The sequence below is a fragment of the Prionailurus viverrinus genome, chromosome E2, assembly GCF_022837055.1.
Source record: "Prionailurus viverrinus isolate Anna chromosome E2, UM_Priviv_1.0, whole genome shotgun sequence".
In the NCBI taxonomy this organism is placed as follows: domain Eukaryota; kingdom Metazoa; phylum Chordata; class Mammalia; order Carnivora; family Felidae; genus Prionailurus; species Prionailurus viverrinus.
Window position 1 is genome coordinate 28,579,122 of NC_062575.1, and position 23,394 is coordinate 28,602,515.

The 23,394-nt window shown below is 40.2% G+C and overlaps 2 protein-coding genes across 10 annotated transcripts in view; one reads left to right on the plus strand and one right to left on the minus strand.

Moving 5' to 3' along the window:
* RSPRY1 (ring finger and SPRY domain containing 1) overlaps window positions 1-15,353 on the minus strand; it is a 47,720-nt gene extending 32,367 nt beyond the window's left edge. The window contains exons 1-2 of one of the 4 annotated variants that reach the window (XM_047835218.1): window positions 15,224-15,353; window positions 2,374-2,878 (exon numbers count right to left, since the gene is read on the minus strand). In XM_047835218.1, the coding sequence (XP_047691174.1) occupies window positions 2,374-2,723 (350 nt within the window). In that variant the 5' untranslated portion in view covers window positions 2,724-2,878; window positions 15,224-15,353. Of the gene's footprint in view, window positions 1-2,373; window positions 2,879-10,235; window positions 10,255-14,884 lie in introns of those variants that run through there. The other 3 variants (XM_047835217.1, XM_047835219.1, XM_047835221.1) reach the window with 3 other exon arrangements.
* The window catches only part of PSME3IP1 (proteasome activator subunit 3 interacting protein 1), a 31,594-nt gene continuing 23,539 nt past the window's right edge, over window positions 15,340-23,394 (plus strand). Inside the window, exons 1-2 of one of the 6 annotated variants that reach the window (XM_047835230.1) lie at window positions 15,650-15,828; window positions 16,920-17,035. The gene's annotated coding sequence lies outside the window, so the exon portion shown is untranslated. The other 5 variants (XM_047835226.1, XM_047835232.1, XM_047835234.1 and 2 more) reach the window with 5 other exon arrangements.

Consider the following 23,394-nt stretch of genomic DNA (forward strand, 5'->3'; position numbering starts at 1 on the left):
TGCCCTGCTCACGCGCTTGCATGTGCTGTCTCTCAAAAACAACACAAAACAAACAACCAAAAAAAACCAGGCACCATGAAGAAACTTTAAATAACAGTTTCTAGCTTCTTGACTGAGTTTGAGGGATGTAAATGGCATAGATTTATATTCAATAAATATTTTCTACAAACATATGAGCATTAAAATTCATAAAATTAACAACAAAACAAGAGGTGTTGGTGAGGATGCAGAGAAAGGGAAACCCTCTTGCACTGCTGGTGGGAATGCAAACTGATGCAGCCGCTCTGGAAAGAAGTGTGGAGATTCCTCAAAAAACTAAAAACGGAACTATGACCCAGCAATTGCACTATTAGGTATTTACCTAAAGGATACAAAAATTCCAGATTCCAAGGGGGTACGTGCAACCCAATGCTTCTAGCAGCATTATCAACAATAGCCAAATTATGGAGACAGCCCAAATGTCCCTTGACTGTTGAATGAATAAAGATGTATATATACAATGGAATATTGCTCAGCCATCAAAAAAAAAAAAAATCTTGCCACTTGCAATGACGTGGATGGAGCTAGAATATATTATGCTAAGTGAAGAAAGTCAATCAGAGAAAGAAAAATACATGATTTCACTCATATGTGTAATATAAGAAATAAAACAGATGGATATATAGGAAGGGCAGGGAAAGAGAAGAGAGGGAAACAAACTACAAGAGACTCTTAACTGACAGAGAACACACTGAGGGTTGATGAAGGGAGGTGGGTGGGAGACGGGCTAGATGGGTGGTGAGTATTAAGAAGGGCACTTGTGATGAGCATGGGGTGTTGAATGTAAATGATGAATCACTGAATTCTACCTCTGAAACCAATGTTGTACTGTATATTAACTACAATATAAATAATTTAAAAAAAGAATTTAAAAAGAGTCTATCCACAGTATAAACAAAATTGAGTCAGATACCAGAACTGCTTTAAAGGCTGGTATTAATAACGTTAGGAAGACCTTTCTGAATTGGTTATGGAGAAGATTTGTAAGAACCTCCTTTCCCCGGCCTGTTCTACAGCAGATATTAAGATGTACAAAATAAATTTATTTCTATGAGGGAAAAAATTCCCCTCAGAATAATATGCACAGGTATACCTTGCTTAACGCTATAATTTTGAGGAATTAAAACTAGGTTTTATAAAAGTGATTATCAAATATTTAGATACTTAAATTTACTAGCAGAGCCTGAGGCAAAAAGAACCCAGATATAACTTTAAAAAAAAGTTGGGGCACCTGGGTGGCTTGGTTGAATGTCTGGCTCCTCTTGATTTCAGCTCAGCTCATGATCTCGAAGTTCATGGGATCGAGCCCTGTGTCAGGCTCTGTGCTGACAGTGTGGAGCCTGCTTGGGATTCTCTCTCTCTCTCTCTCTCTCTCTCTCTCTCTCTCTCTCTCTCTCTCTCTCTGCTCTTCCCCCCTGCTTGTGCTCCCTCTCTCTCTCTCTCAAAATAAATAAGCATTAAAAAAAATACTATCATCTACTGAGTGATTGTTATGTGTAAGGCACTATTCTAGAAGCTTTACATATATTATGATAATCTCTGTAAGAAAGACATAATTTCCCTCTTATAGATGAGGAACCTGAGGCTTAGAGAATTAATTCACCCACTATTATGTAGCTAGTCAAGGGGCTGGGCCAAAATTTGAAACTTGGTTGATATGGTTCTAAAACTTTTGCTCCTAACTACTGAACTGCAGTTAAGTTAAAATATTTTTTCAACTTGAACAATGTTCTTTCATTTCACTGTTATTCAATCTGGGATTTCATACATATAGTTAGACAAAGCAGGGGAGAAACAAAACACGTACAGGTGTGCCCTGCAGTTTCAATTTACAAGCTTCCCAAATGGATCTAAGATGGCCAAATAAGGGATACAAAAAGAGAGGAGGACGAACGCTTTTCCTTGATCTACGTCCCTACATTGCCAACAGAAAGTGCACACAGCCATGCTCTCGGAAAAATAACTCATCTTGAATCTCTGGTCTGTGGCGTAGATAGGCAAGCAAGATAAGAATCAGTCTTTGTGAAACCATTTCCTATTGTAGCTTGCAACACAAACTCGCTCCTTATTTACTACATTCCTTAATAAAGATCATAGCTTTGTGTTTTCTGCTATTGAAATGTTTAGATACTTCCAGACAGGAGTAGATGTTAGCAAGTAAAAATATCAAAGCTTAGAATTTACTCTGCCATCAGAGGAGAAATAAAATATTCTCCCTTGCCTTATGAGCTCAAGGCTTGGTGAAGAGATCCTAATGAAGTGAAGGAGTCAAAGGTTATGGTTCCTATAGAATGCTATCATCTCATAGGAGGTGGCAAGGAGTCAGATACTTACTTGTCTACAAGAGTCCGTATGACTGCTAGTGTGTCCAGCACTAGTCCATCTACATTTTGTTTCTTTCTCCTTGGCTCATGTGGTCCTCGGCCCCTCCTTGGTGGCCGAACAGGGTCCCGGGGTTGGCTCCTCATGTCAGCAGTGGGTACTGCACTGTTCTCGGCTTGTTGCTGCTGGGTGTCAACACTATCTTCCGCTCCACTGTCATCTCGGCAGATACAGGAATTACCCATGGTAGCAGTGGCACCTCTAGTCCCCAGGAAGTGGGCTATGTGCTCCTCAAGAGTCAACAGCAGACCCTGGCCAAGGCTTCTGCTCACTAAGAACACGGCCCAACCAAAGACAATCATTTAGATAGTTTTCAGTTTTCCAAGTACTGTTTTCATAATCTGGAGTGGAGGAACTTGCATTCTATTTGTTTTTAACAAACGAATATGGAAGAAAGTTGCAGAACCGATCTCCAACATTATCAATTACAGGGAATCTGGGTCATCCAGTGGCAGTTCTAAAAGAGAAGAAAAGAAAAATGCATCAAAGATTCTTGGTCATTTAATTACTCACAGTTTCTAAGTTTGATTTTATAGGCATAGGATTACAGTGGGAAATCATCTCTGGTTATTTTTATAGGTTTCCGACACAAAGAGGTACCTTTACATAAGGGAATTACATCAAGAACTTCTTTTTAGCACTACAACATAAAGTTGATTGCTAAACCATATCCTTGTAAACCACACAAATTACCACTGATTTTCCCCCCCAAAATCCATATGCATGGTTCTACCTATGCAGAAATATATTAGAAGAATATATACCGTTGTTGCAAAGACTCCTTTAATGGATTAAAAAAAGAAAAAAGAACTGTTTCCTTTTTAAATTTAAATGTATGAGAAAAGTTAATATTTCAAATAAACTAATTACAGATGCTTATTGTTAAAAAAAAAAGTTATGATACAAATATGCTAGCACCCACTTGATACCAAGGAGAATAAAGAGTAGAGTGTTTCACTTGAATGCAATCACCAAACTGTACACGTTTCCCATTTGGAGGCACTCTTGAGAATTTACAGAAATCATACAAGCAGTTACAAAGTTTTTCTGTTATGTCAGCAAGACTGTTTAGAGAGAGGCAAATATACATTACAAAGTTACATTTTCACAACCGTGAGTTTTTTGTACAATATGTCTGCTGCTACAAAGTTACGAAAGAGCACACCCATGATCTTTGTCTAAAAATACTGACTAGGCACCCTATGCCTACACCATGCTGGCACTGGGAGAATAAAAATGAACAAGGCACAGTCCCTGCCCTCCAGGAATTCATAGATGGCAATTCTCATCCCATACAGTCTGGTCATCAACAAAAACCTAATGATAGAACCACCTCCTCATTAAACTGAGAAAATCTGGTTAGGTCTAGACAGGATTTGGAAGAAGAAAACAGAAGTGGGAGGGGGTTGGCAATAGAAAGTAAAAAATCATGCCAAGACCCGGAGACAAGACCCATAAGGACAAAATGGACGTATAAGGAATAGAGACTAGTGTGTACTCTCAACATTTGGTTATTTACAATTAAACTGTGTATATTGAGCACTGGCTCAGGAATAGCTATAAATAAAATGTGTAATTCAATGGAGCAAGAGAAAAGCAAGAGAAAAATTAACTCCATTATTGGGACAGATTTGCAGCAAATTCTTTTAAATATTTGCCTAGTTTAATTACTGTTCATGGGGGAAAACTAAAGGAAAGGAGATGGAGATAGAAGATAGATGGAGATAGAAAGCCTTTACTCATACATATAATAATCTAATATAACCCATAGAGGGAGGCGGAGGGACAACAGAAGGAAGAGGAGGGAGGGATGGGAAGAAAGAAGAGAGTTAACAGACAGTATCTCTCTCCAGACTAGCAAGATAGCAATGGCTGAGCCAAGTAATACCATAGGTATTTTGGTTCTCCCCAGTCAGGCTGTCTTTAAAATTTGGAGGTTATACTTAAAAGGATGTGACTGAAGTATAGGTAGGAGCATAAGACAAGGACTCTGCTGGAAACAGCTTCTTAAAAGAGAATCAACAAAGAGTTGAAGTAATACCATTCCCATTACTGCAGGGACCATGGTATACATACAATTCCCCTCAGAGAGTAGTAGATAATTAAGAGATCTCAATGCTTAAAAGGACAAGAGACAGAAATCAGAAATAAGGCTTTAAAAGGGTCCCTGCTATAAATTTCTATTGATCTTATAAACTATGCTAAGACCAAAAAGTAACATATTTAAGAAGCAGTGCTCCAGCCCTTCTCACAGAAATTTCAGAGAAGACACTGTTGGAACAATTCAGACGAAGCAGGTAAAGAACCCAACGTTTTCTGATAGGTCTGCCCAGTTGATATGCCACTAGAGCACTCCCATGAAATATCAAAGAATTATATTAAAAGTTTTTTATCTGTTAACTTTTTAATGTTTACTTATTTTTGAGAGAGAGAAAGAGAGAGAGCACGAGCAAGCAGGAGTAGGGGAGAGGCAGAGAGACGGAGACAGAATCTGAAGCAGGCTCCAGGCTCTGAGCTGTCAGCACAGAGCCCGATATGGGGCTCGAGCCCATGAACCATGAGATCATGACCTGAGCTGAAGTCGGACACTTCACCAACTGAGCCATCCAGGCACCCCATCTGTTAACTTTTTAAAACAAAAGATGGATGCACTTTCATTTTAAGACTGAAATGCTGCATACAGTCTACAGAAAAGTGAAAGCCTCTCTTCTGCATAGCTCATTCCTTTCCCAGAGGTAACCCCTGCTAAAAGCTTCATGTGTCTGTTTGCACATTAATATACTTAAAAACAACAACAATTTTTTAAGAGAGAGGCCGCAAGTGAGCAAAGGGCTGGGATGGGGGGCGGGGGAGAGAGAGAGAAAAAAAAATAATCCCATGAGGCACAGAGGAGAAAGGGAAAGAGAAGTGGGGTTCACTGAAGTGGGGCTTGTGCTCACTTGATGTGGGGCTTTAGCTCACCCAAAGCAGGGCTCGAACTCGAGAACATGAGATCAAGATGTGAGCTGAAGTCAGATGATTAACCAACTGAGCCACCCAGGTGCACCTCCCCCCCCCCCCCCCAATTTTTTAACTTAAATAGGATGATGCCATAAACATCTGAGGTTTGCTTTTTTTCTTCTTAACGTTTTTTTGTTTATTTGAGAAAGAGAGCATGAGTGGGGGAGGGGCAGAGAGGAGAGAGAATCCCAAGGAGGCTCCATGCTGTCAGCACAGAGACTGATGCAGGGCTCGATCTCATGAATGGGGGAGATGACCTGAGCTGAGATCAGGAGTTGGATGCTTAACCAACTGAGCCACCCAGGCACACCAACAGCACATCTTTCTATACCAGTATATCTAAAACTACTCCTCATCCCAGTTAAGTCTGTATCAAAATCCATACTCTGGATTGTCATAGTTTCTTACCCACTAGGCCATAAAAATCTGTGTCTAAACCAACTAATACTTCGGGGACGGTAGTGGGAGTGGTCCAGGATTCAATACAGGGAACTCTATTTGGTAATGCTTCATTTCCTGGCCAAGTGCTCTCTTACCCTGAACTGCTCCGTGGTGTTGGGGTTACTGGAGCAGAGGGAATTCTACTGGCTTCTCTAAAGCTCCTGAGCCTTTCCAGATGATCAATATGGAAGTTGGGATAGGCGTGTCATGTAAATAAGATTCAGTCCACTCAGACACATTAAATTGGGGAATGCATAACTGCGGAAGGGAGACCAATCAGGCATTTTAAAAAACTGGTAATGACTTGAGAATGTCAGTTGAGATTAAGTCTCAGAAAAAGTGTTGGGAGAGAACAGAGAATCCTACAATTACAGTTTAATGCCATCACTTGTAAAGCTATTTAGATTAACAAGAAATGATGGGAATGCTTCTGAGAAATACAGTGGGTTAAAAAAAAAAAAAAGCTTGTTGAATCTCAAAGTCTTAAACTTCATTCTATCCAAAAATGTTTTGCTAAACTGGATATAGAATAATTAATCTATGCAGATTTCCTTTTAGTACTGTTCTAAAGGGAAGATATCCAGTACCTATAGGTATTTATAAAAATCTGACTAAATTTGGAGGAAGATGACAAGAATTCAGTGAGCTTTTGCTTATTTTCATACTGAACTCAAGTGTAGTTCAGGTCAAGTTCTTCCAAAGGAGTCATTTTCCCTAAATGACCCCAAAATGATGCCAGCTACAAAATCTGTCATAGGAGGAAATGGGAGTAAAAAAATAAAGTTTTCAAATATTTTAAAATTAAAGACTTTCTCTTTAATTAAAGACCAGGTGTAAAGAAGAGGCTAATTAGGTGGGGGAAATCTGAAACATACAAGAAAAAAAAAGAGCTGGTATCTTTAAAAAACTTCTGAAATGAACATACAGAGAATCTTTAAGGGTCACATCTAAAGGCAGGGGACATAAGTGAACAAAGGGTATGATCTTTTAGATTTATTCAGTACTAAAGAACGTATAGGTTTTATCAGGAAATCATTGCCACTTGTTATACTTCTCTCACAGAACAAATTGTGAATACTTTAGGCAAAAGACTAGGTAATGAAGTTAAACAATTACACTTTACACAGCTTTGTTTTAGCTCATTCCAAAAATCATTATGTGGTCCTCTTCCGAAGGACCATTGTTTTAAGACAGTAACACTCAGCCTACAGATCTTATACAGGATGCCAGAGGCCACCTCCAGTACAGGGTACGGGGCTTTGCAGTCAGAAAGACTGGGCGCAGGTCCCAGCTCTGCAATATTTACAGCTATGCATTCTAAGTACCCTGACTATTGACACACTTTAAAACATGGAGATAATAATAGTTCTTACACAGTACTACTGTGAGGATTAAATGGAATAGTGCATGTAAAACATGTGGCACAGAGCCTTACACTTACACTGGATCCAAAAATGCAAGATGTTATTATAAAATGAGTGACTAAATAATCTGGGATGTGGGGACTCTGGAGTAAGACCTGATTTAAGAGCACTAAGAAGGGCACCTGGGTGGCTCAGTCGGTTGAGTGTCCAACTTCGGCTCAGGTCACGATCTCACGGTTCGTGGGTTTGAGCCCTGCGTCGGGCTCTGTGCTGACAGTTCAGAGCCTGGAGTTTGCTTCAGGTTCTGTGTCTCCCTTTCTTTCTGCCCCTCCCCTGCTCTCCCTCTGTCTTTCTCTCTCTCCGTCAAAAGTAAATAAACATTAAAAAATTAAAAAAAAAAAAAGAGCACTAAGATAACTGTGGGGCACTTGGGTGGTTCAGTCAGCTGAGTATCCAACTTTTGATTTCAGCTCAGGTGATGATCACAGTTTGTGGGTTCAAGCCTGGCGTGGGGCTCTGCGCTGACAGTGCAGAGCCTGCTTGGGATCCTCTTTCTCTGCCCTCCCCTCTCTTTCGAGATAAACTTTAAACAAAGAAACAAACAGCACTAAGATAACCAAAGAAGTTATTTTTTATAGTTATCATCTACCCTGTACTAAAATAATTTTTACTTATCCATACTTTTAGACAAAGAACCTTAGAAGGGATTGTAGCTTAATCATCCCAAAGGCAATGTCCATTAGAATTGCTTAAGTACTTCTTAAAATGCAAATTCCTGGTTCCACTCCAAATCACCAGCATCAGAATTTCTAGGATGTGACCCAAGCAACTATTTTCTTCAAATTCTCCAGTTGATTCTGATGGTGGTCAGGTTTGGAAATCACTGTGCTATAGAACCTAACACAGAAATGTGTCACAATAGGTAGGACCTACTAACTGGATGAAGGAACAAATTGAAACACTACAGAGTGATTCTTCTGAGGTCAAAAAAGTTAATCTCCCTTTCCAGAAAAATGAACTGATACTATCTTTGAACTTAGCCTTCTGGAGAAGGCAGCCAAAAAAGCCATTAGAGTACAGTTACATCCATTAATGATTATATACAGTACATATTGACATAATGAATAAAATAGCTCCCTATTTTTCCCAACAGACCCACCCTATGAAGCATCATGAATCGAGATGGTACCCTGCTGATGGGTAATGTCAGTCAATGGTTGACAGATTGAATGAAATGGAAAATGAATAAGAATAGAGATTATGTAAAGGCAAAACATCTCAAATACCTATATACTTCCACATAACTTTGATGACTACTTAGCATTAGATGGTTGGCTCGATTTTGAGAACAAAAAAAGCTAGTCACATAATTTAAATATACACTAGGACTAGATCTGTGGCTGTAGCAGTCATCAACTGACGTGGCAACCACCAACTGATTAAATTATAATGATGCCACTGGATGCCATTGCTTAGTAGAGACACTTTTTACCATCTAAATGATAATGCGTTTTAAATCATTATACTGTTCATAGCCATCTTGCTGCAAGTGCATAATTATAAAACATTTCCTTTTACAAAATAAACTATTCTTTCCATTTCTATGTCATTTATGATTTATTAGATTTTTACATTTTATTTACTTTAGCGCTGCTCTGAAAGGGAAAAAGAAATCAAACTTGGGCTCTCAGAAAGCTCAGTGTTAAGGCAGTGAGGTCTGGTACTCAAAACACAGACCTCTACCATCATAAACTATCCACCACAGAGACATCTGGCCAACTGATCTAACCCTGTCTGACGATGGTCCAGGAATCAATGATTCATCTCTTCAAATATTTGCTTGCATTCAATCATAATAAAGCTCAGTGACATTAAGAATACTTTCTTTTCTCTGAAAATAAGACTTCAGGATTATGCTGCCAAGAAGGGAGAAGCTGGTTAAATGAATGGCTATAGGAAGAAAAAACACACTTTGGGCATGAAATTACCATTGCTGTCATCTTCACCTCATCATTCCAAAACAGTGTTCCAGGATGCAGTAATTTTTTCCAAGCCACTCCCCAATTCTCAAAGACTAAATCCTATAGCATGAAGAGTAACAACATGTAATACATTGAAAATTTTAATGGTTTTCTTTCATTAGATCAAGTTTTGGATTTTATCCTAAGATAGTGAATATGCATAGGACCAGGAATAGCGTCCAGTGTCATGTTTAATGCGCCCTCGACATTTTATTATGGACAGCTTCAAACATACAGAAAAGTTGAATTTTACAGTGAACACCTACATACCCACCATCTACATTCTAACAATAACATTTTACTATACTTGCTTTATCACACACCTATCCTCAATCCATCTGTTTTTGATGCATTTCAAAGTAAATCACAGGTATTAGTATACTGCCTCCCTAAATAATTCAGCACGTATATCACTAACTGGCCTTCAATATGTTTTCAGAGGTTAAATCTACACATAATGAAAGATACAAGTCTTAAGAATATATGTACCACGTTTTGTCAAATGCATACACCTGTGTAACTCAAAGGTAGACAACCTTACTCAAATATTTTTGTTTTTAAAATATTCTACAGAACAGCCCAAAGACCGTAACTTTTTTTTTTTTTTTTGCTGAAGACTGTGTCTAAATGGGGAAAAGCTGGAGGTCAACAAGGTTATTTAGTTGTACAATAAGTAGATAAGAAAAGTGTATTATATGTCAAGAGTATACTTACAAGTTGAAACAGAAACCACCTAAAGACATTTTAACAAGAGGGTTTTTCTCTAGACTCAAAAGCATCTGATATTCTGTGGTGGGGGTGGGGGTGGGGGTGAGGGGGGAAGATTGTGAAATATTTGGTTGGGACTTCACTTTTCCCCCAAAAGGAAAAGCAGCTCTGGTAAGATAGTTTTACATGTCACCCAGATGTCCAAAACTATCTGCATTAGTGCTGGCCACTTGAAGTTTAAGCCAGATAGGGTACTATTATCCCAGAGATCATAACTAACCTTCACATTGTCCGAGAAAAGCACTGGGTCATTTTCATACTTCTGCTATGCACAGAGGTTAGTTAGAGAAAGTACAACTTTGGGAGGAAAAGTAGTTAATTTTTCTGGTTGAATTGGTAGAGAAGGAGTAGCTGGAAAAACCTTCTAAAACGTTGGGAACTTTTTAACTCAGTAGCAGTGGTGGCTGTGGTCAGGTGAGATTTTTTAGCAGAATAAATTATAGAAGATAGCCCTGACCTGAAACAGTACAAAGGAGAAGAGTCAAATCCTGTTAATATTCAAAAATTGTAACAAGAAATAAAATGTAACAAGAAATAAAATAACAAGGAATTTCCAGAAGCAAATAATAGTAAAAAAGGACAAGTAAATAATACTTGCCTGGTCTCAAGAATTGAAAATTTTGCCTTGAATCCAAAACGGAAATGCTAAGGAAGAACTGAGGTAAGCGCTAATGATGGCTACAGTACGGAGGGGAAAACCACACGTAATACGCCACACTATTGGGGATTTATCCCCCCTGGGAGACCAAATAACAGGAAGTCATATAGATCTGTTACTCAAACACATATATCATCCACAAATCTGAAGGAAAAGGACTTTACTGTTACAGAACTCTCTGCTATTAAGAAAACAAAATGTGTCAATAGCATGTATAGCAACACTTTCCTTAAAGAGATCTACTTAAATAGTCAATTGCATACTCAATTGGATACCTATTAGAAACTAATAGGCAGTCAATAAGTAATTTAAGTGAATTTATTCTAAAATCTGTAAAAATGAAATATTTCCAAAGGAGTTATCACTTTGAAAAACTGAGACAACATCGCTCAATAAATATAAATCCAATGCTTATATGCACCAAGCAAAGCCAAAGAAAGGTCCTCATGTTTTTGGCAGAGGGACAAAGGACAGCAACAGACAACACACCTAGTGCCGGACCCATAACACAGCACATGTCATAGAAACTTACGGATAAAGCATTAGGTCTACTAGGAGGAGGCCTCTCCCTCGACCGTTTTTCCAGTGGAAAAGGAACTTAGTGACCTTCAAGTATCTCTTACAACCAAGTTTTTAGGTGACTATATATACCAGAATTAGCAAAGGGGGAATGAAGATTTATCTGTGCTGCAACACATTCATGTTTTAAATTATAAGCCAAAGCATTTTTGGTACAACTATGCCTAGCCACACAGTGAAAAGTTAACCAAAAGCCCATAAATTAAATAGATAAAGATGAAGCTAATAGTAATTTAAATGGCAGGTGGGGGAGGGGAGTAGAAAAGAGGAAGCACAATGGAAACCCAAGATCCATTTGAGACCATACTGAGGATACATCCTAAATAAGCACCCTTCCTGAATATGGCAGGAACCTCATTCTGCATATGACATGTAAGAAGCTTTGCACTGTTGCCAAGTTTCCCAGGACAGACTCGGGGACAACAGTAAACTCTAATGCTATACTAGTTTTGGCTTATGAATACACATTTTAGTAATTCTTAACAATTCACTTCATAAGTTATTAATAAGCAGCCCTTAGGTATATGAAAGTATGAACAACTATGAAGCAATAAGAACTGAAAAAAGGAGTTGCACTTCTCACAAAGAACGGTGGAGTAGGAGCCGTACTTGGAGAGTCACTGCATTAGGGGAGCCCAGGAGCAGAAACTTAACTCTTCCGGAGGTAGAAGGGGTAAGAAAAAAATTACATTGCAACGTTAAACCGAGGTAATAATAAACTTGCCAAGTCAAGTATTTCAAACGTTCTATTTGATGTGTATAGGACCCATGATATTATGCCTGGAATAATTTCAAACAACAAGAAAGTTACATGCATGGTTCATTCATTAACAAACTTCTGGAGTGCATCAATTCTTTAATTTTTCAAACACATTCTTCATTTTCAAAAGCTCAGAAAGGGAGAAAGGAAAATATTCTCTTACAGCCAACCACTATAAAATGTTTGCTTCATTTAGCCTTGTATATATCACACAGTTATATACAGTTTTCTATAGTTAAATATGCTCTTACATCTTTAACCAGCAAGCATTCTCTTTTGAAATGGACACGGAGAGTAAAATTTAACAATTTTACCTTTTTTCCCAATCATATTGCAAAAGCTATTTCAAAAGCTGACCACCGAATAGATAAACCAAAGTGAAAACATTCATTCTTTTGCACCACTAAAATTGTAAGTCTCCTTCTAATGGTTTTGGCCCAAGTTTTATCATTCACCACTTCCTATTCTGTTTTTCAATTTTCAAAATTGTACACAAGGAAAAACTATCCAAACTCAATGGTAAACGCGAAGATGCCAAATATTTGAAGAGAAGCTACACTGATAGTTTACTGCTCCCAAATAACTCTGGATATAGACTGCTGGTTCCATTGTGATTCCCATCTGTGGTGCCTAATGATTTTCCATTTACTTTTTAAGCCCTGGGACTATCGCACCTACTTTACAAGCATCCGATCACGAAACAGAAACCTTCCAATTTGAAGTAGTAATACTGATTACCATCCTTAAGAATTCCTAATAATTTCTCAAACTATGTAGATATTAGAGTATCAAGGAGAGTTGTATTTTAAAGGATGCAAAATGACTTCTCACTTCATTAAAAAAATTACTTATTTTTGTAATTCCTGATAGGCTGAATTAAGATGAGTAGAAACAAAATGAGTAAATGCACTTCAGGAACACACAACAATTTTTTTGTTATTCTCTTGCCAAAACACACTTCAGAGTTGTATCGAATAACAAACTTTTATACATAATGCTAAGTTTTTATTTCCCCTTGTTTCTTGGCCAATTTACTAAGGTGAAAAGTCATGTGTTGACAAATTGAAAAAGTCCACATAGAGCATGCTGGAACATTTCCTATAATCAATAACTTAAAAATAATCATGGAATACAGAAATAATGAGGGTTTGTGAAAACAGCAAAAGCAGGCCACAGACATTAAGCAGTAGGTCAGGACAACATGTATCCTGGGAAATCAGAAAGCTCATAAAATCACCACAGTGCTTTTCTTTTTTTTAAAGACCCATGGAATATAAAATTAGAAAAACAGGAATTTCAAGCCAGCTTTTAGCTAAAAAACAACAACAACAAAAAAACCTTCAAAAATCACAAATTATCCAACATCTGGAAAACCAGCTAACAAACGCCATTAACCAAATATTAGGAAAATGTCATACATGGACTCAAGTATTTTATAGCTTCATAGGGGGAGCTACAAAGCAAGATGTCATTCGAGGAAATGTAACTTCTATATATGGGGAAAAATAAAAAGAACCATTGTGGAAGAGAAATTTAAAAGCAATTGCTTATGTGCCTCATAATCTAGCTTGAGGCCACCGCAGAGTGCAGAAAGGCGTAATATTCGTGGGGGGAAAAAAGGAGGTCTCATTTACAAAATCACAAGAGAGGAAGCATGATATTCACTACATGTAGACATCCAAAGGCCATAAATATATAGATGGAAAAAGGGGAGGAGGTTTATAATATTGAGATCAAATTTCAGCTGTCAGAGAAAAACTTTCTGAAGGAGATTATATTCTAGTGCTACCTCCTGCCAGCACCATCAGCAGTTCAGAGTAAATTAAAACTCTGGGAGCAAAAAACCGGAAATCCCTCCACTCCCTTCTAAGCAGGGGCTGAAACCGTGGGTTTAGATCATAATATGACCTAGAAAGCTCTGAACCTTGAGGTTTTCATACAATATGGCTCCCAGTACAAGAGGTGATCAACAATTGTGTTAATACTAATCCCTTACATCTACATACTGCTTTACAGTTTGGAAAGTGCCTTCACTTTTCTTCTCCAACCCCTTTGGTGGTAGAATCGCAGTACTTGACTCGCACACAGCTTGTAAAGTATCTACACGTACTGCCCTATTTTACAGAAGGGACCCGAGGAGGTTAATAAGGACGGTACACGGTAGGTGAGGGGCCTGGACGTCTGCAGGACCCTACTCAGTCACTCGTAGACACTTCCAACCTCCTGAAGTTCAAAGTACAACACTCCAAGGGGGGGGCAGCCAGCCTCATTCAGACAGCTCTACGGCATGGAACTGCACAGTTTCAGTGAACCATCTCTGCCTCGCTCTCCCTCCCCCAAGACAGGGAAACTGAGGCACCAGGTAGGAACAAAAGCCACAGCTAGAGTCACGCAAGCAGTGCTGTTAGGATGGACTTCCCTCCACCCCACCTGCACTTTGCCCAGAAGCAGCTGAATCCTGTGTTTGAGACACAGGTTCGGTCTCCAGAGAGGAAAACCCTTGCCATTGCTGCTTCCCTCTCACTATTCTCCGCCGGGCTTTCCTACCGAGGGTGGTCTCTTCTTTTCCAGAGCCGCTCAGCAACAACCTCTCTCTAGGGCCCTTACCCATTTTCCACATCGGGCCTCCGGAGTAAAAGAATCCTCTAGCTCTGGCTCCCAACTCCTAGCCCCTCTCCCTGAGGTGTCTCTCGACCCGAAGGCATTTCTATGTCTCCCGGGGGAAGGTCCGACTTCCACCCGTGCCACCTAAACCTTAAACTCCACAAAAGAAAACCCTCCCAAAGCTCCTCCCGTTACCCCTTCCGTCCAGGACACCCCCGAGGAGCACCCCTAAACATCAGGAGCCTCCCAAGAGCTACCTGCCTCTCACCTGGGCCCTTTTAGCCACGGCCTCCTCGGAAGGGCGACCCCCAACAACCTCCTCCGGTCACGAATCCGCTAAAGGGGGAACACCCTCTTCCAGGTACCTCTTCAGGCGCCTTCAGCGCGGGCCTCAGTGGAGAACCTCCGGGCTGTTTCCTGGGCTCTGCCCAACGCCACTCCCTCCCGGGCCCCTTCCCGGAGTCTCCCTCAGCCCCAGTCCGGTCTCCCCACCGCAGACTCGGGCGGCTGTTCCCCTCCCTCACGGACGTCCCCAGCCCTCGGACTCCCCCCAGCTCCGCGTCCCCAGTGGTTTCCCAGAGCAGCGCGGCCGGGCTGCGGCACTGACTTCTCCAGCTCCAGGGCCCACCCGAGGGAGGGGGCGGCGGTGGCGGCGCGACTCCTTTGTGACAGGTCCGAGAGAGCGGTAAAGATGGACGCGAGGCCACGGCGCTGCCATTACGCGCTGGGCCCACCCCCGCTTCGTACCGCCCCTGCCCTCCCTCAGTCCCCTAGGAAACGCCCCTTCCTCTGTGGCAAGCCCTCTCCCTTACAGCCAATCATATTTCAGGGGTGGTATCACGTGATCTCTCGGCCCGACCCGCCCCCCAAGCAAGAGCTGGCCAATCCCCTTGCTGAGGTGAGAATGGCCCAATCAAGTCTCTCTGGCTAGTTTGCCTGGTACCGGATTTCCATCTGTCTCCTGGGGAGGAAGAAAGGTGCGGATTGGGTTACGCTACCGGAAGCGGGGCGGAACTTTGTTGTGGCGGTGAGGAAGAGGAAGCCCTGAAGGGTCAAAAGGAATACAAAAGCAAAGGCTATTTTCCTTCTTTTCTTTTCTTCTTTCTCTCTTTCCCTTTTTTTTTTCCCCCTAAAGAGCGCGTGGCCTTAGTGGTGGCGGTTTGGGGTGGGCACCGCCGAGGTGAGGGGGTCTAGCCTCCTGCACGCTGGTAGGTGAGTGCGGCCTGGGCCCTGGCAGAGAGACCTGGGCTCCAGCTTGTTCGCTGAGGAGATGGGGGTGTGTTTGGGGGGGGGCCTACGTCTGGTGTGAGGTTTAGGGCCAAGCCCGTTCTCAGTCTGCGCACTTGCCCAGTATTCTGAGTCACCGGGGCCAGGGGCTTGCTGGGGGCCAGCCTGAGGGGAGCCGAGGGAACCCGCGGGAAGGCCTCCAAGTCGTCTGGGGGGAAGGATCCCGGCCCTTTCTAGCGGTCTTGGGACTTCGCACCTCTTGCCGGATCTCTTCCACCGTTTCTGCTAAGTGGGGCCACCCAGGTTCCAAGTGAGGAGCGGGCTCTCTCCCAGGGGTCTTGGAAAGGCTCCGGGCTACTCAGGAGATGTGGGAGTGCCTGGTTGGACATGGTTGAATCACAGAGTGCAAGTGTAGGATGGGAAACACATTTATTATGTACCATGCACCTTTTGCTGTGCTCAATGCGTTTTCTTCTGATAGATAGCAATCCACCGTGCTCGTTTCGCAAAAAAAAAAAAAAAGGAAACTAAGACTGAGGGTTGGGTTGAAGGATCTTGATTGAGAGTTTGCTCACGTGAGTTGTCAATGCTCACTGGTGTAAAGGTGGCGACCTACTTGTTGATAGCAGTGGTTCTTAATCTAGTAGAAAACGAGATCTTCTGTGGCCTGTTTAAATGCAGACTCTCGGACCCTACCCCCCAGATAGTCTGACTGAGTAGGTCTGCAGTTGGGACCCAGGGAAGCCAAGTGCGGGCCTGGTAATCAGAATTCCCAATGCCCTCTTGTGTATACCAGCTGTGAGGTAAGATTTGTTGATTGTTCGGCTGTTTGACTTGATATCAAACAGGGACCTCATGAAATAGTTTGGAGGGCACGACTTCTGAAATCCTTGAAAAGAATCAGTGTTTATACTCCCTTTTGATAACCAGGAATTGAGCGGAGATAAAAGCAGCTTTTACAGTCTTTCAAATGGAGCATGAGAAGAGCTGTTAACAATTTATAGGGGTCTGAAAGCAGAGGCTGGCCACCTATTTTTCTCAGCTGAAGTGTTGGTGTCTTAATCCCTTACAATCAGGAAGAATTATGTCAAGACCATTTACCTGGTTAGCAGTCTTCCCTTTTACCTTCTAAGAATCTTGATGTTTGGTTAGAGTTAAGCTGCTGCCTCAGAAATTGAAATCCACGTAGCTGGTAAGTGAAGTAATTAAAGTGCGTGGTTCCGCCATTCATGCACTCATAGTGTAATCGTGCCTTTTGGGCAGCTGCATTAAACAAGTTCGGTATATTCACTGTTGATCACCTTTTGAAAATGCTTTGTCTGCATTCTTAAGTGTGATCTGTTTCTTTATTGTAGGATGTATTTTAAAAGTTGTTTTCTGTTTTTTGTTTTCTGCATTTTCCTGGCGATATATCCAACTATGGATGTGTTTTTGTTGGATTTGGTGTTTGTCAGACTTCTTTTTATTCTGTAAAATTCTTGGCCATTTTATATTGCTATGCCCCATTGTTTATCTCCTTTGCTGATTTAACACAGATCCTTTCACTTTATTGTCTATGCCTCTTACTCCTTTATTTTTCCATACTACATCCTGGATAATGTTTTCTTCATTAATTCTCAAGTTATTTCTAATCTGTTATTACACCCTTCCATTGACATCTTAAATTCAGTTATTGTGTTTTTTAGTTCCTGAGGTTCTATTTCATCCTTTTTCAAATGTGCCATGCCATTGTTTCACAGTCTGCTGTTAATTTAGAGGCTTGGTTTTTGTTTCTTTCAATGCAGTAAGCATTGTTTTATAATCTATATGTGTTAATTCCACTGTCAATTCCCTTTGAGTCTGTTTCTTTTGCTCATTATTGCTGCTGTTTTTCCTCCCAGTTCACCTTTACCTTTTTAAAAAATTTATTTATTTTTGAGAGACAGAGACAGACAGAAGCCCAAGAGGGCTCTGCACTGACACGGGTCTCAAACTCACTAACCTAAGATCATGACCTGAGCCGAAATCACGAGTCGTACACTTAACAGACTGAGCCACCCAGGTGCCCCCACCTTTATCTTAATGGTATAGTTCTTTGGGACACTAGGTTAAGATGAAGAAGAAGTTGGTTATTAGACTCTGCACCTTTTGTGGACTCCTGGCTTTGACTTTTGTTTCTGTTGCTTCGTAAGTGCATCAAAACAGCAGTTTTCAAGGTCAAGGACAGAGAAATCCTCAGGATGAAAACCAGTTTGAATGTTGGGTTTAATTTCTGATTTTCTTTCACCTTTCTTGGCTTTGGGCCTTTTTTGTTTGTTTGTTTGTTTGTTTGTTTGTTTTACTGCCTTGTTAGGTTTTCTGTTTAAGAATCATTTAAAAAATTTCTTCCAGTTTTTTGTTTGTTTAGTCATAGAGGTAGAGGATTGATCTTTATTACCTAGCCCAGTATTTCTGGAAATGAAAGCCCCCTTTCATGTTGATTTTGGAATGTGAAATTTGTGATTTCAGGCAATCTTAAAGATCTTTCTCCGTATACCTTAAACTTCCACCACTTTTCCCTATGTAATGTCACAGCTGCTGTCAACATGAAGCTTCCCTGATACTTTTTTTTAGTCTTCCTTTTCTGAACTCCATAGTGCTTAGCTTCTATTTATTCTCTTGTAGCATTTAACCTCATTCCTCTCCTAAAATTGCTTATGCCAACCTTATCTCTTTTACTGAATGCAACTTCTTCATTTGCTAAATTGTAGAGTGCCATTTCAGCACCGAGCACTCTGTGCCTTGCACACAGTAGGTCCCCTGTAAAGATTTACTTCAACAATACCACTGAATGGGTTAGTTGGCCTTGTATGGTTTGTGTAATGCAAAGTTTATCTTTCTTTGAACCCCAGATGAACTAGTTGGTTGGCATTTAGGAGTCACAATGTGTAAAAAATACAGCTAATATTAGAATCATACATAGTGAGGAAAGTGATTATACTCTGGGAGGCGCACATGAACTAAGGAACTGATGATCAGTCAAGGAAATCAATATTTTAAGATCTCTTTTTCTTTTCAGTGCATATAGATGAATTCAAGGTAAAAGCACATATGATGAGACTGTTCTTGTGCTATGAAAAGATAAATGTATATATACGTTTGCTTTAAAAAAATTTTTTTTTATTGCATGTGTTTTTTTAGATGCCTGGACAACCAGAAGATTGTGACAAATTGCTCTTTATAATAAACATTTTAAATATGAATAAAATTGCGTATGCTGTACCCTGATTTTTAGATTCCTTTAGTCTACTTTGCTACTGGAGTGCATTAAATAAGGCTTAATGTTAGATTGAGGATTACTTTGGTAACAAACGCTCATCTTGTTCTCTGTTAGAAGTTGTCGTGCTCTGAAGTTTTATAATGTATAGGGAAAGTCGTCTTGATCTGAATTACTGTGGCTTGGTAGAAGTGACTTCTGGCCAGAAAGCTATCTATTTGGAATACAGTTGAGTTTGCCAGATGGCAAATTCCTCTTAATTGCTGTCTTGCATTTTGAAATCCCATGTGAGTTGAACATCAGGGTAAAAATGTTGGAAGAGCAGGACTTAAGTATATTTACTGGCGAAAGGAAAGTGGATTGGCCTATTGTTTTTGCTTCCCAAAGAGAAGCCTCAGAACACCATAACAAAGAAATCTGATTCCCCCTGGTGTATTTTTACACTACAGTCTAATGTTAGAATTAGGAAGGTGTAGTGGCCAGTGATGTAAACACTTAAGTAGTCTGCCATCACAAAATTCAATTCCATAGGAAACCAGATCTCATTAACTTGTATCATGGCACTAGCTAAATGGAATAATTTTTCAGGTCAGCAGTAGGAATTACTTTGGGGGCAGCAGCAATGGAAGTTTTATATCTTGTATAGCATGCGGTGTCACCGGGCCCATTTTGTCCCTCCAACCTGGAAATTAAATACCACAGTCTCCAGTACAAACACAGAAGTGCTATGTTTAACAGTTACTTTGGCCTGATACATAAGAACTTTGTGTTTTTTTGGCTGTCAAGCAAATTTGAAAACTATTTATTTATAAGTGTCAGTTTGTAACTTTTAAGGTTGCACAAAGTGATTTTGGTATGGTTTTGGTTTTCCTTGAATTCCCTATTTGAAGAACTTAATCATTTTTAAGGTAATGCAATGTTTAGTTTGATAATTAAACTTGAATCATCTTACGGGGGAAAAAAGCAATGTGAGTAAAGGAAAGTTGACAGCTTTTATTCTTTCTAAAATTAAACACTGAAGAAAACGAATATTCCTGTTGTAAATACTCTTCATTCCTACATGAATCTTTATAGTTCGGTCCCAGGCCCCTGGGCTTTGTTTGTGTTTTGTTTTTAATTATTCTAGCAAAGGGGAGAAATAAGAGACTTGTGGAAATTTAGCAGGGCAGTAGGATTTAGAAATAAACAGTTTATTTTCCAGTTCTTGCCTACTTCCAGAAGGAGGTGAATGAGCTCCAGGTTCTCATCACCTTCTTTTGCAGAATAAACAACCAATGAAAATTGAACTCTTCAAAGAGAAATGCTTTGTGTGGGAAATACTTATTCTTCAGTGTAACAGCATTTTTCAGTCAGTTGAAATTAAAGGAAAGTAGTGAGTTATTCTTGAAGAAGATATCAATTATGTAATATAGGAAAGCGATTTAATTTTTGGTCGTGTGTTTCTGGCCACCCAAATTTTGTGTTTGAATAGAATTCCCTGTGAGACATAGGAGCTTGAGCAAATGCTTACGTAACATCTACTATTTTCTGTAACTTGTGTGGACATTACCTTAGAATATTCATGTGAGATCATTCTTCCCTGCATAAATTCTTGAAATCCTCTTCATGGTTGGTTTATTCAATAAGTATTTATTATTATCTGCCTAATATATGCCAGACACTGTGCTAAGAAGCACTACGAATACAAAGAGCCGTTGGAACAGTCACAAACGGTAAAACACAGTGGGTAAGTGCTGGGGTCGTGTTAGAGTTAGAAACGGCTCGAGTAGGGGTGAATGTAGAAACAGGGAGACTAGTGGAAGGCTATTGCAGTAGCCCTTGCCGGGATGAGGCCCTGAAAAGAAGACATTAGAAAGGAAAGGACTCAGGAGGCCGGGGTGGCTCAGTCAGTTGAGCTTCTGACTCCTGATTGCGGTTCAGGTCATGGTCTTACGGTTCATGGGTTCAAGCCCAGTGTCGGGCTCTGTGCTGGGGGTGCGGAGCCTGCTTGAGATTCATTCTCCCTCCCTCTGCCCCTCCCCAGCTCTCTCTTTCTCTCTCAAAATAAATAAATAAACTAAAAAAAAAGAAAGAACTCTCCTCTTGAAAAAAAGAAAAGATGGGTAAAAAAGAGGTCATTATGAGGTAGCAACACCAGACTTGGTGACTGGTGAGATGTAAGGCAGTGAGGGAAAAGGTTCATGTCCAGGTTTTCAGCCAGGGAAACTAGATTGATCCGTATTTATGCCCTTCATTGTTGCCCCTTACTTGTACTATTCATTGTAGTAATTCATTATATACACTATTATCTGGTATTAACTAGCTTAAGGGTACTAACTCTTTTAAAGTTTATTTCTTCTATGTACCTCATAGAATCTGGCATAGTGCTGGACTAGTGGAAGCACAATGTCAAGTTTATTTAAATTAACCTAATAAAACAGTAAAATGGAGAACCCAACTAAAGGGAAAATATAGAATTACCAAACTATATATACATGTAAGTTTTTCCTAATTTCTCTGTTTGATGTAATCCCTTTGTTCACGTGACTAATCTGTTTCTCCCCCACTCCTTGAGTACAGACAGTATTTCTCTCCTATAATCAGTCCAGAGCTTAGCGTAGTGCTTTGTAGTAATGGCAGACCTTTCAAAGCATTTTTTAGGCATGTGTCAAACAGTGTGCTAAGTGCTTTGCACGAATTACCTTGTTTATCCTCACAGAAACTCTCTGTTGTGCAAGACTATTTTAATCCCCACTGGTGAGTGCAACCTGTGGATGAGGAAACCAAGACTCTGAGCACTTAAGTGACTTGCCCAGGGCATACAGCTTGTAACTGGCAGAACTGAGGTCTCTTGATTTCAGACAGAGTGTAAAGTCTTTATCATTACCTGTGCTGCCTTGTGTAAGGAGACTGGTACAGAAGGTACTTGTTTTCTAGTGGGGAACTTCGATCAAGTTGTGGTGAAAGGTGTGTGAAGTTAAGCTTGCTTCTTGGCGATATGTATTGACAGTGAAGTTTTGAATCCTGAAAAAAATCCGAGTATTTCTGGAGAGGGAATATCCTGACCATTATCTGAATACTCAGGAGTATGGCCACTTGTTCATGAGCATTTTCTGTCCCTATCTTTGACCTCTCCTAACATAGGAAGATGACCAGTAGCCAGGAGGGCCACTGGCAAGGTTGAAGGCAAGGAGGGAATGATGGTTGAAGTGCCAGGGAATGAGGACACGCGGAAGATGTAGAAAGGCTAGAAAGGACAGAGCAATCTGTGCTTTAGTTGTATCCCTTTAATGCTCAGGAATTCATTATAATTAGGTGTGGCCATCTAGCTTTTTAAAATTTATTTTGAGACAAGGGAATATCAGGACTATAATATTAGCTTTAAAGAGCAGGCTTTTTTAAGTGTTGATTCGTTTTGACTCTGTTTTCGGGAAACCATCCCATTGAGAGCGGTAGTTTCTCTGTCAAATTCTGAAGCCATTATCTTTAAATTTCCCTTTCTCAACGTGCTGCTTCATTTTCAACGTGCTGCTTCATCTTCTTTGAGTTTTGGTAACCATCTCCAATTCCTGGTTTTGTCCTTGTGGTGTGAAAGATGGTGAATGGCACAGACTCAACCCTTTGGGTAGAAGTTGAATTCTAACACTTAAGTGAAAAAAGATTGATGAGAAAGAGAATAAGGATTTCTTGGAATCCCATAGGTGTGTCTTTTCCCCAGAGTGAAGTGTTGGAAGATTCTCTAGTTTCTGTTTCAGATTCAAGTCTTTTAACACATGTATCTTGAAGGCTTTGTCCCTTGAGTTCAGGGATCTTGGTTAAAGTTTAAGTGAAGACAGGTTCTCCTTTTCCAAAAATGCAACAAGCTGTGAAAATTAATGATTTTACTTTCTTAATTTTGATTTATAAGAATAAATCTTAGAGACTGAATTCTCATTTAGATGGAACCATTTGCGAGTCTAGGTTTTGTTTTGTTTTGTTTTTGCCTATTGGAACACTTTTTTTCAGTATTAATATGTTATTTTCTTTCCTTTTTTAAAACGTACAATGAGAGTGGAGAGATGCATTCAGTAGGAATGTCAGGGCATTGCCACATCCTAACATTTATTTCCCAGGTTGAAATCCTATGCAATCTGATAAGTTTACTGCTTTGAGAAACTATTATTTTTCTCTGCTTCATAAGATTAAAAGAACTAGGGATGTTTGGTCCAGAAAAGTGACAGATTAGGAGGACCGTGGGAGTTGTCCTCAAACAGTGGAAGCATTGTCATGTTGTAAAAAGGATTTGGCTCCTTTTCTGTAGTCCCAGTGGATTAAACCTGAGTGTGGAATTTATAGGG